At 47.6% G+C, this 13,810-nt stretch overlaps 1 protein-coding gene across 6 annotated transcripts in view; it reads right to left on the reverse strand.

Moving 5' to 3' along the window:
• Nucleotides 1–13,810, reverse strand: part of LOC141148245 (transmembrane protease serine 9-like) — a 437,906-nt gene that overhangs the window by 203,762 nt on the left and 220,334 nt on the right. For 4 of the 6 annotated variants that reach the window (XM_073635506.1, XM_073635505.1, XM_073635507.1 and 1 more), the window contains one exon: nt 12,006–12,163. The exons of the other annotated variants lie outside the window; for them this stretch is intronic. In XM_073635506.1, coding sequence (XP_073491607.1) covers nt 12,006–12,163 — 158 coding nt within the window. The remainder of the gene's footprint in view (nt 1–12,005; nt 12,164–13,810) is intronic. 6 annotated transcript variants of the gene reach the window in all.

Genomic DNA, 13,810 nt, shown 5'->3' on the forward strand with positions numbered 1-13,810 from the left:
GAAGTACAGCCAAACTTGCATTAGGGTAAAAAATGCCCCACTATCTGTCATACCCCCCCCATCCCTAAGCACATGGCTGCTTCATCACTGTCTGTGGCTCCATCACCGCTCCCCACAGTTCTTGTTTGGCAGGAGAAACCAAGGGCAGTGGAACCATAGGCTCCTGCTGCTATCAGTAAAACTCCTGTGGGGAGGGAGTGGACATGCATGGTTGCCTATTTAGTGAGGCCCGGAACGACAGAAGAAAAGAAGAATAGTGCAGGGCCAGGCATGACAGTGTGTCTAGTGACACACATAGGGTTAAGCTGGCTTGTGTTTTGGTGGGGAGGAGTCAGCAGGAAACTTGGTGGGAGCAGCCATACATAAGGAGGGGCGGTGCCTGGACGGGGGCAGTGGGTGAGGAAAAGACACGAGGAGGCAAATATTCTCTGCTCCTCTACAACAATGGCCGACATCGATCTACTATTGGCACGATTGCGGCAGGCAGCGGCGTCCAAGGGACCAGAGTGGTTCACAGCCAGGTTGCATGGCTACTAGAGGACGAGGCAGGCGGTCCAGCGATGGAAGGTGAGGGGACTGCGCGTGCAAGGAGGTCGCGGCCTCCGGCGTGGTATTCGCCGGGACCCGATGAACGAACGGATCGCCAGGCTCGGAGCCCGAGGGGGGAACAGTCTGCTCCACCGGCCAAAAGAAGCCATCTGCCGGCCGCTTCTAGGCCGGGGCGAAATACACACCGCGGCCACAGCGCGGTGGGCAGGGCCACGGGCCAGCATGGTGCCGCTTCCCCGCTTACAGTGCCCAGGTATGCAGAACGTGCGGACCGCCCAGCAGCTCTGCATGAGCCGAGGGGGGAGGACAGAAGGGGGAGAGCAGCCGCAGCAGCTTCCAGGGCAGTGAGTAGAGGCATTGATGACACCGCAGGTGGACATCGGTCGCCTGGCGTGGGGAGGGACCATCAGAATGGCAGACAGAGGACTGCTCAGGCCGGCCCGGTAGCAGCTATTCCAGGGCAGCGTGGAACCCAGTCGGGAGGCGGAGTTTCTGAGGTCAGACAGGTCACACCACAGCGGGTGCATACGGCCTCCAGGAGGGACTCGCCTGGGGGGCTCACTACGCCGGGCTCAAGGGGACCGGTTGGAAGGTGAAGAGTTGGAGGAAGGCGAGGAGGAGACACGCCAGCAGGATACGGCGGTGGAAAACAGATTGGCGGCTGTCGGGAAGTTTCCGGGTCAGCCCGGTAAGTCCAGCGATAATTAATCTTTTACCAATGCTTTACAAGATTTATTGGGTGTGGTTACCACAGGTACGGCAGGGGCAGTAGCCCATTCACCACGACTGATGGGGCAGGCTCATGACCAGCAAGTGGCGGAACAAGGATCCGCCAGTTCGGGGTCAGGGGGACAACTTAAAGAACTATTGGAGGGCCTGCGAGCGCTAGTAGGGCGCTTTGGGGAGCAACCCCCATAAGCGACCACAGGGGCAGTCTCCCAGGGAGCACAAAGAAATGGCGGGGGTTTGTCCACTGGGGGAGAGGTGGAAGTTTCATCAGCCACAGTGGTGTCTACTGACAAGACACCGGAGTCAGGGGTGGGTAAGGAAAAGCCGGGTGAAAAAGGGGCAGCGGAGGCTACGGGAAGGACGGACATAGTCAGGATTGCAGACGCGGCAAAATGCGAGGTATATGTCTGTTTTGAAGGCCCGCTGGGAGCGCATTTGAAACAGGAGGTTCGGGAAAAAATTTACAAAGGGGAATACGTTTAATTCTTTTCCTTGTTGCCGTTGGAAAAGTTTAACCTGGACAGGGTTAAGCCTGATGACTCCAAGAAGGAAGATGAGGAGAAGAGGAGATACAGGTTGAACCCACGGACGTTTGTTAACTGGTTACAAGCATTCACTATCATGGCCAACGTCATTGGCGAAAAGAACCCCGAACATTGTTCGGGGTTGTTTTGTTATATGGATGCTATTGGAGAGGCACACAGAGTTTATGGGGGAACGGCTTGGCTGCGTTACGACGAGCAGTTTCGACAACGCAGAGCGGTTCGTCCGGCCATAAGGACATAAGGACATTAGCCTGTGGATGAGACTGATATCCTCGGCTAGAGCCTCGCCTCAGTTTTTTCAAGGGGGGGCAGGGGGTACCCACTCCTCAGGACTACCGGCCGGCAAAAAATGGGGAGTGTACTGGCAATTCAATGAAGGCACCTGTAAGTTTGGGGGATCGTGCAAATTCAAGCACGAATGCTCAGGGTGTGGGGGAGCCCACACACTGGCCAGGTGCTTCAAAAAAGGGAAACGTACTGGGGAGCCTGTTAACAAGAGGGATGCCGCCAGTGAAGGTGGAAAAGATGCTGCCTTTCCTAAGTAAGTATCCGGATAGGGAAGCGGCGTCGCTGATTACCTCAGGTTTTCGGGAAGGGTTCAAAATACCGTGTTCCTTGGAGGTGGTTCCTCCTATGACACGGAATTTAAAATCAGTGTTGCAACACTCAGGGGTGGTGGGAGAAAAATTGGCAAAAGAGGTGGCATTAGGCCGCATGGTAGGGCCATTTGAGTTAAAGCCATTACCGGATTTGGTGGTGTCCTCACTGGGTGTAGTGCCAAAAAATGAGCCGAATAAGTTTCGGCTAATTCATCACTTATCCTTTCCAAAAGGGGGCTCTGTCAATGATTTCATTGACCCTGACGCATGTGCGGTGTCCTATACTTCCTTTGATGCAGCGGTGGGGTGGGTCAGGAGGTATGGAAAAGGGGCTCTGATGGCAAAATCCGACATAGAAGCAGCGTTTAGGCTACTTCCAGTGCATCCAGACAGCTTTCGGCTACTGGGTTGTCACTGGCAGGACCAGTTTTATGTTGATAAATGTTTGCCCATGGGTTGCTCCATTTCTTGCACCATGTTTGAAGTGTTCAGTTCCTTTTTGGAGTGGGTGATTAGATATGTGTCTGGGCTGGACTCGGTTATCCATTACTTAGATGACTTCCTCTGTATAGGTCCCCCTTCTTCAGTTGTGTGTGCGATTCTAATGTCAACATTGCAACACATTGCGGGAAGGTTCGGAGTGCCATTGGCAGCCAAAAAAACGGAAGGTCCGACAACCGAGATGAATTTTTTGGGCATCGTAATTGACTCCATGGCAATGGAATGCAGGTTACCACAGGAAAAATTAGTGGATTTGCAGAAGGAGATCCGGGAGATTCATGGAATGCTGAAGGTGCAATTGCGGACCCTGCACTCATTGCTAGGTAAGCTAAATTTTGCTTGTAGGATCATACCCATGGGTAGGGTGTTTTGCCGGCGGCTGTCTGGAGCTACGGCGGGAGTAAAAGCCCCCACACATTTTATTAGGCTGACTCTGGAGCATCGGGAGGACCTGAAGGTATGGTATCAATTTTTGTCAGTGTACAACGGAAGATCAGTGTGGATGTCAGGTCCAGTAAGTAACTTCGATGTGGAATTGGTTACGGACGCGGCGGGTTCTACGGGTTACGGAGCATATTTTCAAGGGCAATGGATTGCAGAACCTTGGCCAAAATCGTGGGTGGAGGCGGGGTTTCTTCGTAACCTGGTACTGTTGGAACTGTTTCCTGTTGTGCTGGCCGTGGAGTTATGGGGGCGGTCTTGCCAGAATTTAAAGTTGAGACTGAACTGTGATAACATGGGGGTTGTTCAGGTTGTCAATTGCATGTCAGCGTCTTCCCAACCTGTCATCAGGCTGATGCAACAGTTGGTATTGCGGTGCTTGCAATTGAATACCTTTATATATGCTGTACACATACCGGGGATTGACAATACACTGGCTGATTCGCTGTCTTGCTTTCAGTGGGACAAGTTCAGGGAACTAGCTCCGGCAGCAGAGAAGGAAGGGATTCCTTGCCCGGAGTGGATCTGGGAGCTGGCATTGGAGTCGCTGCGGGATGGATCCAGCAGTCAGTGAGTAAGCCCCCTTGGATGGCCTATGTGCAGGTATGGAGAGAATGGGTGGGTTTAATCCAAGAAGCTGGGGCGGACAAGGACGGGGCTGAGGTGAGATTGCTGGTCCTGTATTTTGTTTCCAGAAATATGGAAAACGGGGTTGCGGTGTCATCTATTGAAAAGAAGATGGCTGCTTTGTCATTCCTTTTCAAGGTACAAAGGGGGGAGGATTGGACTAAAGAATTTTGGGTTCGGCAAGCCCTCAAGGGGTACAAAAAAGGACAAAAAAGGAAAGATGCACAAAGGTCTGTCACTTTTGCGAACCTGGTGTCCATTTGTGGGCAGTTGGGGGTCAGTATGTTCTTCGAGTTATGAGTGTTTGCTGTTTACGGCAGCTTTTTCGTTGGCGTTTTTTGGGGCGTTTAGGATTGGGGAATTGGTTAGCCTGGCACAGCGGGATGCGAGTGGCATTTTGGTGCAGGATGTACGGGCATACAGGGATAAAGTGTGTTTACGACTGTGGCAGTCAAAAATGGATCAGACGGGAAAAGGTGTGGACGTATGGTTGTTCGCTTTGCCAGGATCCGTGGTATGCCCGGTAAGAGCGGTCGAGGAATTTGTAAGGGTTAGACCGATGGGTGGAGGGCCATTCTTGTGTCATGAGGATGGGTCTTACTTATCTAAATTTAAATTTGTGGCAGTATTTTGAAAATGTTTGACGAAGATGGGTTTGGATGGGAGGGCTTACACTTCACACTCCTTTCGCATTGGGGTGGCTACTGAAGCTGCCAGATGTGGTTTGGATGAGGCAGCTGTGAGGAGGATCGGTAGATGGGAATCAAAAAGATTCCGCACCTACATACGACCTCAACTGATAATGGAATAAAGATTAAAAAAAAAAAAAGAGGGGGTTTGTTGGTTTTTTTTTTTTTGTGTTCAGATACGTTGGGATTTTGTTTCAGGTTTGTCATAAGTGATGTCACCTTGGCTAGTTATCTTTTCATTTCAGATGGAGGTGCTACATGCCTCGTCTGGATTCTTGGGCACTCATATGTGTGTTGGGTGGCCAGGAGAGGTGATGCGAGACCGGATGGGCGGCAGCTGGGAATATCGAGAAGAGAGGCATATATAAGGTGGCTGGGGAGACTGGGTATGATGTGGGTTAGGGTGGTTATTAGACATGTGCACACTGAAATATTTTGTTTCGGAATTTCGTTTTCGTCCGAAAAATACATTTATTTAGTCACTCCCGAAATTCGTTTTTATTTATTTAGTTTTTCGTTAAAAATTGCATTCGTCCGAAAATCCAAATTAAGGTCAAATCTGTCATTGAAGGCTTATGGTGTCTGTTGAATGTTCAAAAAAGATTCGACGGAGCAGCTAAACTGTACGACGCCGTATAGTTTACCTGCTCCGTCGAATCTTCTTAGAACTTTCAACAGACACCATAAGCCAAAGTACGTGTGTACTTAGTTCTAGCTATTTTACTGCTCCTCCTCTTTGGTTACAATCAGCCAATAACATTCATCATCATCATTATTTTTATTTATCTTTTCTCCCCTACGTCGAATCTTTTCTCCCCTACGTCGAATCTTTTCTCCCCTACGTCGAATCTTTTCTCCCCTACGTCGAATCTTTTCTCCCCTACGTCAAATCTTTTCTCCTCTACGTCGAATCTTTTCTCTCTATGTAGAATAATCTTGGACTAATAGAGTTAGGGTTAGGCACATTCGACCACAGGTTTGATGGACACAGATTGTTATTGTCACCATCATGTCGAATCTCCTATCTGTATCGAACTGTTGTAGCAACGAAAACGAAAATAAAGCATTTGTTTTTGTCGGATCTTTCGTTTTTCGGATTCTGCACTCTCGTTATAGTTTGTTAAAATGATAACGAAAATACCTGAAATTCGGAAGAAAATGCATTTGGACGAAAACAAATGCACATGTCTAGTGGTTATGGAAGTGGAACGTTATGCGTGGTTAGACAGACCACCAGATGTGTTGGTCATTCACGTGGGAGGGAATGATTTAGGGGTGCGTACAGTCAGAGAATTGATAGCAGATGTCAAGTCGGATTTGCTATATATCTGCACGTTTTTTCCCAATACCCTGCTGTTATGGTCCGACATGGTGGCACGAACAACCTGGCACAAGGCAAGGTCTGTTGAACGGCTTAACAAAGCATGTATACGTGTTAATAAAGTGGTGGGGAAGTTTTTGGCGCAGCAGGGGGGCATGGTGATCCGGCATAGAGAACTGGAAACTAATGTAGGTCTCTATTTACGCAGAGATGGTCTTCACTTCACGGATGTGGGGATTGATCTGTGGACCATGAGGCTGCAGGACGGGATCCAAAGGGCATTGAGGGTGTGGAGGGGCCCTTAAGGATAAGGTTTCATCCTTTCGGGCTGTGGCTGTGTTTTCTGTTGGTCGGTGACGGTAGCGGTAAACAAATGTGGTAAAAAGGGTTGGGGGGTCATCGATAGTATGGCCCCTCCGGTGTATTCCCAAAATGTTTACACTGCGGGCAAGGGGTTGTCTCCGAGCGGCACAGCTGGAGGCCTATCAAGTTGAAAATGGTTCCTGCAGTGTACTGGTTTTATATGTGGTAAAAAGGGGGTAGCTCCGTCATTGACCAACAGATTGGGGTTAAGAACATGTTGTTTGCACTGAAGGTATATTTAAGGTTATTGGAGATATTTATTCAGTTTGTTTAACCACTTGCTTACTAGGCACTTAAACCCCCCTCCTATCCAGACCAATTTTCAGCTTTCAGTGCTCTCACACTTTGAATGATTACTCTTTTTTTTCTTTTTTTCTTTTTTTCATACAAATAGAGCTTTATTTTTGGTGGTATTTGATCACCTCTGGGTTTTTTATTTTTTGCACTATAAATAAAAAAAGACTGAAAATTTGGAAAAAAAAATGCATTTTTCCTAATTTCTGTGATAAAATTTTGCAAATTAGTAATTTTTCTTCATAAATTTTGGCCACAATTTATACTGCTACAGTGCTACAGTGTACAATTTATACTGCTACTGTGTGAAAGTTTTAGAGTCTACAAGCTATGGTGCAAATCATAAAAAAATTATCACATCTGATGTACTGGTGGCCTATCTCATTTCCTGAGACCCTAACAAGCCAGGAAAGTACAAATGCCCCCCAAATAACCCCTTTTTGGAAAGTAGACATTTCAATGTATTTAGTTAGAGGCATGGTGAGTTATTTGAAGTTGTATTTTTTCCCACAATTCTTTGCAAAATTTAGATCCCCCCCCCCCCCCCCCCACACAAAATTGTCATTGTAATAGCTTATTTCTCTCACATGGCATGTGTATACCACAAATGACACTCCAAAATACATTCTGCTACTCCTCCTGAGTATTACGATACAACATGTGTGTGACTTTTTCACTGCCTGGCCACATACAGAGGCCCAACATGCATGGAGCACCATCAGGTGTTCTAGGAGCATAAATTACACATCACATTTCTCAACCACCTATTACACTTTTGAAGGCCCTGGAGCACCAGGACAATGGAAACACCCACAAAATGACCCCATTTTGGAAAGCTAACATCCCAACGTATAATCTATGAGGCATAATGAGTCTTTTGAACAGTTCATTTTTTTCCAGAAGTTTTTGAAAAATGTGGAAAAAAAATGAAAACGCATTTTTTTTACACAAAGTTGTCCGTTTATAAGATATTTCCAACACATAGCATTTGGATAGCAAAAATGACACCCCAAAATACATTCTGCTACTCCTCCTGAGTATGGTGATACCACATGTGTGAGACTTCTACACAGCCTGGCCACATACAGAGATCCAACATGCAAGGAACACCGTCAGGTGTTCCAGGGACACATAGCATGCACATACCAAGAATTACACCCCAAAATACATTATGCTGAGCAAAGCGTAAACAAAAGATTACCTGTGGTTGTAGTAGCGCAGTTGTACACAGGAGGATAGCACTGGTCCAGGCAGCAGGCAGGGACTTGGTCAGCAGCGGCGAACACAATTGTCCAGGCAGCAGGGAGGGTTACTGTCCATATAAAGTCCAGAGTCAGTGCAGGCAGAGATATTGTCCGCAGTGCCTAAAATTTTGGTCCTGGTAGTAGGCAGGTCCATGTGGTGTGGTCAGTGCGACAGGCAGAGGCATGACGGCAGTAAGTCCTACAGGCAGAAGTAGGTATACCTTCACCCCATAGCGGGCCCTTTTACTGGGAATATATTGTTTTATTTTAAGCCTGCCACTAAACTTAACAAGGGACTCATCCACACATATGTTTTTGTCCGGGGTAAACAGCAGGGGGAATAGTGCAGAAAAATAATTTAAAAGTGGCCGAATTTTGAAAAGTCTGTCATAGTTTGGGTCATTTCAGGGAGGGCACTGGGTATTGTCATTGAAATGAAGAAACCTCAATATCATGAGGTATCTGTTTCTGGGCATTATCTTGGAGTATACTGGCATGTGGTGGAGGGGGTGGGTTGACCAATAGGACAGCAAAGTGTTTTTTTTTTGTGAGTCCCATGTTAAATGTGAGCCCCTAAAAAAACCTTCAACTCCTCCACCGTTAGGTCTCTCCACTCATAGGGAGGAGCATAGTAGGACGTTGGATTATTCAAAATGAATTGCTGTGCATAAAGGTTGCACTGGGCCATAATATTTGACAGTATGTCCTAGGTAAAAATTAAATTAAAAAAATCTATTGGGGAAAAATTCTCCGTGTTCACCTGGACTCCTGGCTGGGCAGTGAAAGGGGGAATGTTGGCTTCTCCTGAATTAGGAGGAAGCCACAAGGGGTTCTGCAGGGCATAGGGAAGGCTGGCTTGGGTCCTTGGCCTTTCTTGCCGAGGCACTGCGGTGCTGGTGGATGGGACTGCGGTGCTGGTGGATGGGACTGCGGTGCTGGTGGATGGGACTGCCATGCTGGTGGATGGGACTGCCGTGCTGGTGGACGGGACTGCCGTGCTGGTAGATGCCACTGCCTCCCCACCAGAACGCCTTCGTTTGGCGGGCCGAATCTCTTCCTTCTCTGAGTCACTCAGTGTTCCACTACTGAGGACTGGCTCATAATTTATGTCCGAATCAGAATCGGAAAGGGAATCCGAAAAAGAGAGCTCCCCGTTGCTCTCGTCGGCCTGGGACAGTATTTGGTACACCTCCTCGGCGGAAAAGCTTCTTTTGTACATGGTTGCTAAGCCTGCACTGATGGGCACTGATGAGGCTGCACTGATGAGCACAGATGGGCACTGAGGTGGCACAGAGGGGCACTGATGAGGTGGAACAGATGTGCACTGATGAGGTGGAACAGATGTGCACTGATGAGGCGGCACAGGTGGGCACTGATGAGGCGGCACAGGTGGGCACTGATGATGCGGCACAGGTGGGCACTGATGAGGTGAAACAGATGTGCACCGTGATGGCACATCTGTGCACTGATGAGGTAGCACAGATGTGCACTGATGAGGTGGCACAGCTGGGCACTGATGGAGCTGCACAGATGGGGCGTCACAGATGGGGCGGCACAGATGGAGCAGCACAGATGGGCACTGATGAGGCAGCACAGATGTGCACTGATTGCACAGATGTGCACTGAGGCAGCACAGATGGGCGCTGATGAGGTGGCACAGGTGGGCACTGATGAGGTGGCACAGGTGGGCACTGATGAGGTGGCACAGGTGGGCACTGATTGTGCAGATGTGCAGTGGGGAGCGAGGAAAGGGGAGGCCGTCATATGACGGCCTCCCGGGAATTGACATCCGCGCTGAAGCCGTCATTCGGCTACGGCCGGATGTCAGGTGGTTAATAAAAAAGCTGTTATGGCCATTTATACTCCAGTAGCATGGTGTGGTCTCGTTAATTTAAGATGGAAAGGTAAATGGGGGTTGGAGTAAAATGGTATAGCAGTAAGAGGTAATATGTGGGTACATTTTGAATACACTTGTCAAGCATATTTGCAAAGGAGGTACCTGAAGGAGGGAAGAGTCAACGGTACCAGTGGGGACTGCTAGAAGCTGATGTAAGTGACCTTTCTGTGTAATATTGTTGCACAGAGCAGGTAGGTATAACCAGGCCCAGACTGCCCATAGGGCAGACCGGGCATTTGCCCGGTGGGCCAGGGGCCGCCGGGCCACTGGGCTGCATGTCTGAGTGTCAGGGACATGCAGAGCCAGCCGCGGGTTCTGTCATGCAGGGCCGGTGTTGTAACACCGGCCACTGATGTTACGCATATGCTGGGTGGTGGTGGGGGGAGCAGAAAGAGTCTCCTCATTCCCCGCCTACCAAGCTGATCCATGGCAACCCAGGCCGCTCCTTAACCTGGAAGTCCGTGTTCGCACAAGCGCCCGCAGCCGACGGTCACCTGGCAACCAGGACGCCAGGAACGGAGGAGGGACGGGGAAGCAGAGGAAGAGGCCTTATGCACCACCACCTACTGAGACCCGCCTCCCGCACATGAAAGTCAGCATGGTGCTGCAGCCGCCTATAGGGAAAGTAGTGTGGCTGCCGGCTGGTGTACAACCATCTCCATTCCTGCAAGTGAAGGGTCTGATGCTCCAGGCCAGGGAGCGCTGCTTTCTGCTATCTCTGGGCACTCCTCTCCCTCAGCAGCCTTGTGCCAGGCTCAAGATGAAGGGGAGACAATTCTACCCAGAAAAGTTGACTGGATGAAGAATTGCACAGGCTTTGGAAGCACTAGTAAAAGTAACGTTTAAAAAGCCAGTTATAAAGCAATAATCCTTTATAACTGGCTCTTTATATATTTAAAACTGACAGTGTGAGTAATGCTTTATAACTGTCTCCGCAGTACTCACAGAGCCAGTTATAAAGGAGTTTTACTTAATAACTGGCTCTGTGAGTAAAGCCTAGTGCACACGGGCTGAAATGTCAGCCAGCATTTAGCCCGTGTGTACGACAGCCGGTCCGACAGAAGCCTGCCATTCAGTCCAGCTTCTGTCGAAGGCTCCTGACTGAAAAAGGTCAGCGTTTTTAGCCAATGGCTGAGAGCGCTGACCGGAGTGTTCTGGCGGGGGGCATCCCCCTGTCAGAACACAATAGCTCAGCAGAGGAGATCGCTGTACTAACATTGGATTGTTAGTACAGTGGCTCCAACCTGAGCTATTGTTAGTACAGTGGCTCCAACCTGAGCTGTCAGTTTAGTGTTGTGTACAAGGCTTAATGCTTTATAACTTGCTTTTCAGTATTCACAAAGCCAGTTAATAAGCATTACTTACAGAGCCAGTTATAAAGGAGTTTTGCTTAATGACTGGCTTGGTGAGTCCTCCATTATATCTGGCTTTGTGAGTCATGCTTTATAACTGGCTTTGTAACCACTACTTTATACGTTTTAAAAGGGAACTGCACTTTATAACAGGGTTTGGTAACTTGTTTTCTAAAGTAGTAGCTCCCAACCCTGTTATAAGGCTACATTTGCACATGTGTTTAGGCAAATGGCAGGGGCAGGTATCTGCTGATTTCTACTGCTGTTTAGGACACCTGTGAGTGGCTACTGTAGCTGCGTTGCCTTTTGTGTATTCTGAAAGTTCAAGAATCAGGGCTGATCTGAGGTGTGAAGGTGCAAAGCTTAGTGGATTTCTTACTATTATTCAAGTGGTTTACAGCATTTACTTTATAAAGATTCCTTTACTTGTGCAGTTGTCTGTTTTTGTTTTTTTGTTTTTTTTATGTAGTTGGCACTCTCAATTTCTTTGAAAACATTTTTCGGCACACTATGCCCTAAAGGTTGCCCCTGCATTAGAGCAACCCTCATCTTGTGCTGCTAAGTTCATACTATTTTCAGGCCATCAAAACCGGAGTTGAAGTAATCAAATTCACACATCCTGGAAGCCCACATCCAATTATCAACCCGCAAAATGCCGGCCACTCCCCCCGGGCTGCTTAGTCTAAAATGCCCGGGCCTATTTTTTGTCCCAGTCCGGGCCTGGGTATAACCTCTTTTTTTTTTAAAATAGAGTTTAAAGTCACTTTAACTAATGTCATGCATTGATTCTGCTTCCTGTGAAGAAATCCAGACCTAAAGGTGAGCTATGCTAGAATGTTCTTGGTGTCACTCACCTGGCAGGAGTCCTTATACCCATCCTTGTAGCCGGCACAGATCTGATCATTCTGGATAGTGATGTTACCTCCTGCATTGGTATACATTTTTTGACATGTATTGCGGTCTATTAGAGGAACCTTGACCTCCTGGAGGGTCCCATTCGAAATTACACTCCCTGGTGATAAAACACAGACAAGAAGATGATTAATGGCCATTCTTGGCAAGGCTACACATAGACTGATCACTGTTATGTTCCATTCACACATGTGCATTGTAGGATTGCACTCAAAATTGCACCGTTTCTCCTAACACAAAAAATGTGCATCTTTTTTGCAGAAGGACTGCAGTGCCATTATTGGTTAACTCCACCCCAATTCACCTTACTAAAGTGTGCAAAATCAAGCAAAAAGAATGCATGGTAACAATTTAAGTTTCATGCATTTTGCTATGGCACTATTTAAAATAAAAGAGACATGTACCTCTTTGGTGTAATTTAGATGCAGTAAGCAGCCTATTCAAACGAATAGACTGCCTTACCACTACACAGAAAAAAATATATATTTGTGCTCCCACATCATACATAATGTGAATCTAGCCCTTATTCTGAACTCTGGGTACAAAAAATCTCTTTTAAATATATACCTCTGTCACCACAAGAGTCTGATAATCCAGGGTTGTGGGGGAGATGCCCTTGCCCTCAACAACATGGGGACTTTGCCAGGTGTTTCCTTTGACAAGGAACCCTTCCCATGTTGAGGACATGTGGCCTGGGTATGGTTTAGAAGCAGGAAAGATGATTGTGACCCCATCTTCCCTGGCTGTAGGCTGCAGGCTCGGGTAAGGGTCTGGCTTGGAATTTACGGGGAACCATGGGATATTTTTGTGTAGCGTCCCCCATTAACATCTGTATCAAGACCCCACCCAGGAAAAGGTTGCTCCTGTCTTGATAAAGCTAACATAGGCAGAGATGGCAATGCAACCTGGGCACTCCCTTAAGCCTAGTACACTTGGCCAAATGTCAGGCAGCGTCAGCAGGGCCAATAGAAACCGGCTGACATTCGGCCCTTGTGTATTGCAGTCTGGCTGGCTTCTGTGGAAGGGGCATTGCCAAAAAAGTCTGCTGTTCAGCTCCCGAACACTGACTAGAGTGTTCTGGTGAGGGAGGGGGCATCCCCCTATCAGAAAACAATAGAACAGTAGGGGAGATTGTTGTACTAACATTGTATAGTTAGTACGGTGGCTCCTCCTAAACTGTCAGGTTTTTTTCTTTCAGTTGAATGGAAAAAAACTACTAGTGTACTAGGCTTTAACAAAAATAAAATCCTTGGCTTATACATCACCTTGTCCCTGTGCAAAAATAAAATGTTCAGCCCTGTGTGCTCTGCTCTAATTAGGATGTCTTTCTTCTTGTATTGTACTATACAAAAGGGAAGAGTGGCATCGTGTGTCCCATGCTCCTGAAAATGTCATCTTTGACGAAACTTGTAGGGCATAGACGGAACACATGCCACTACCCTTACACAATCCCACGGCCATCTTGGATTCTGGAATATGAGTTGTTAATATGATATGAAGTGCCTGGTTGTCATTTCTTCATTGTAAGTGCATTTACCACATTAAATTGGTATTTTAATTGGGATTACATTATGGAGAGCGTGTCTTTTTCTTTTTCATGATATTATGTCCAATTGAGTATAATGTATATGCACGGTGATCTATTACAACACAGCAGTACCATCAATTGACATGTGTTTTTGAAGAAAGCTGGATAGAATAGTGGGCAGCAGCGCTGTCACATTTCTTATAATAAATATTGGTGTGT

Source organism: Aquarana catesbeiana, linkage group LG06 (genome assembly GCF_042186555.1).
Source record: "Aquarana catesbeiana isolate 2022-GZ linkage group LG06, ASM4218655v1, whole genome shotgun sequence".
Classification (NCBI taxonomy): domain Eukaryota; kingdom Metazoa; phylum Chordata; class Amphibia; order Anura; family Ranidae; genus Aquarana; species Aquarana catesbeiana.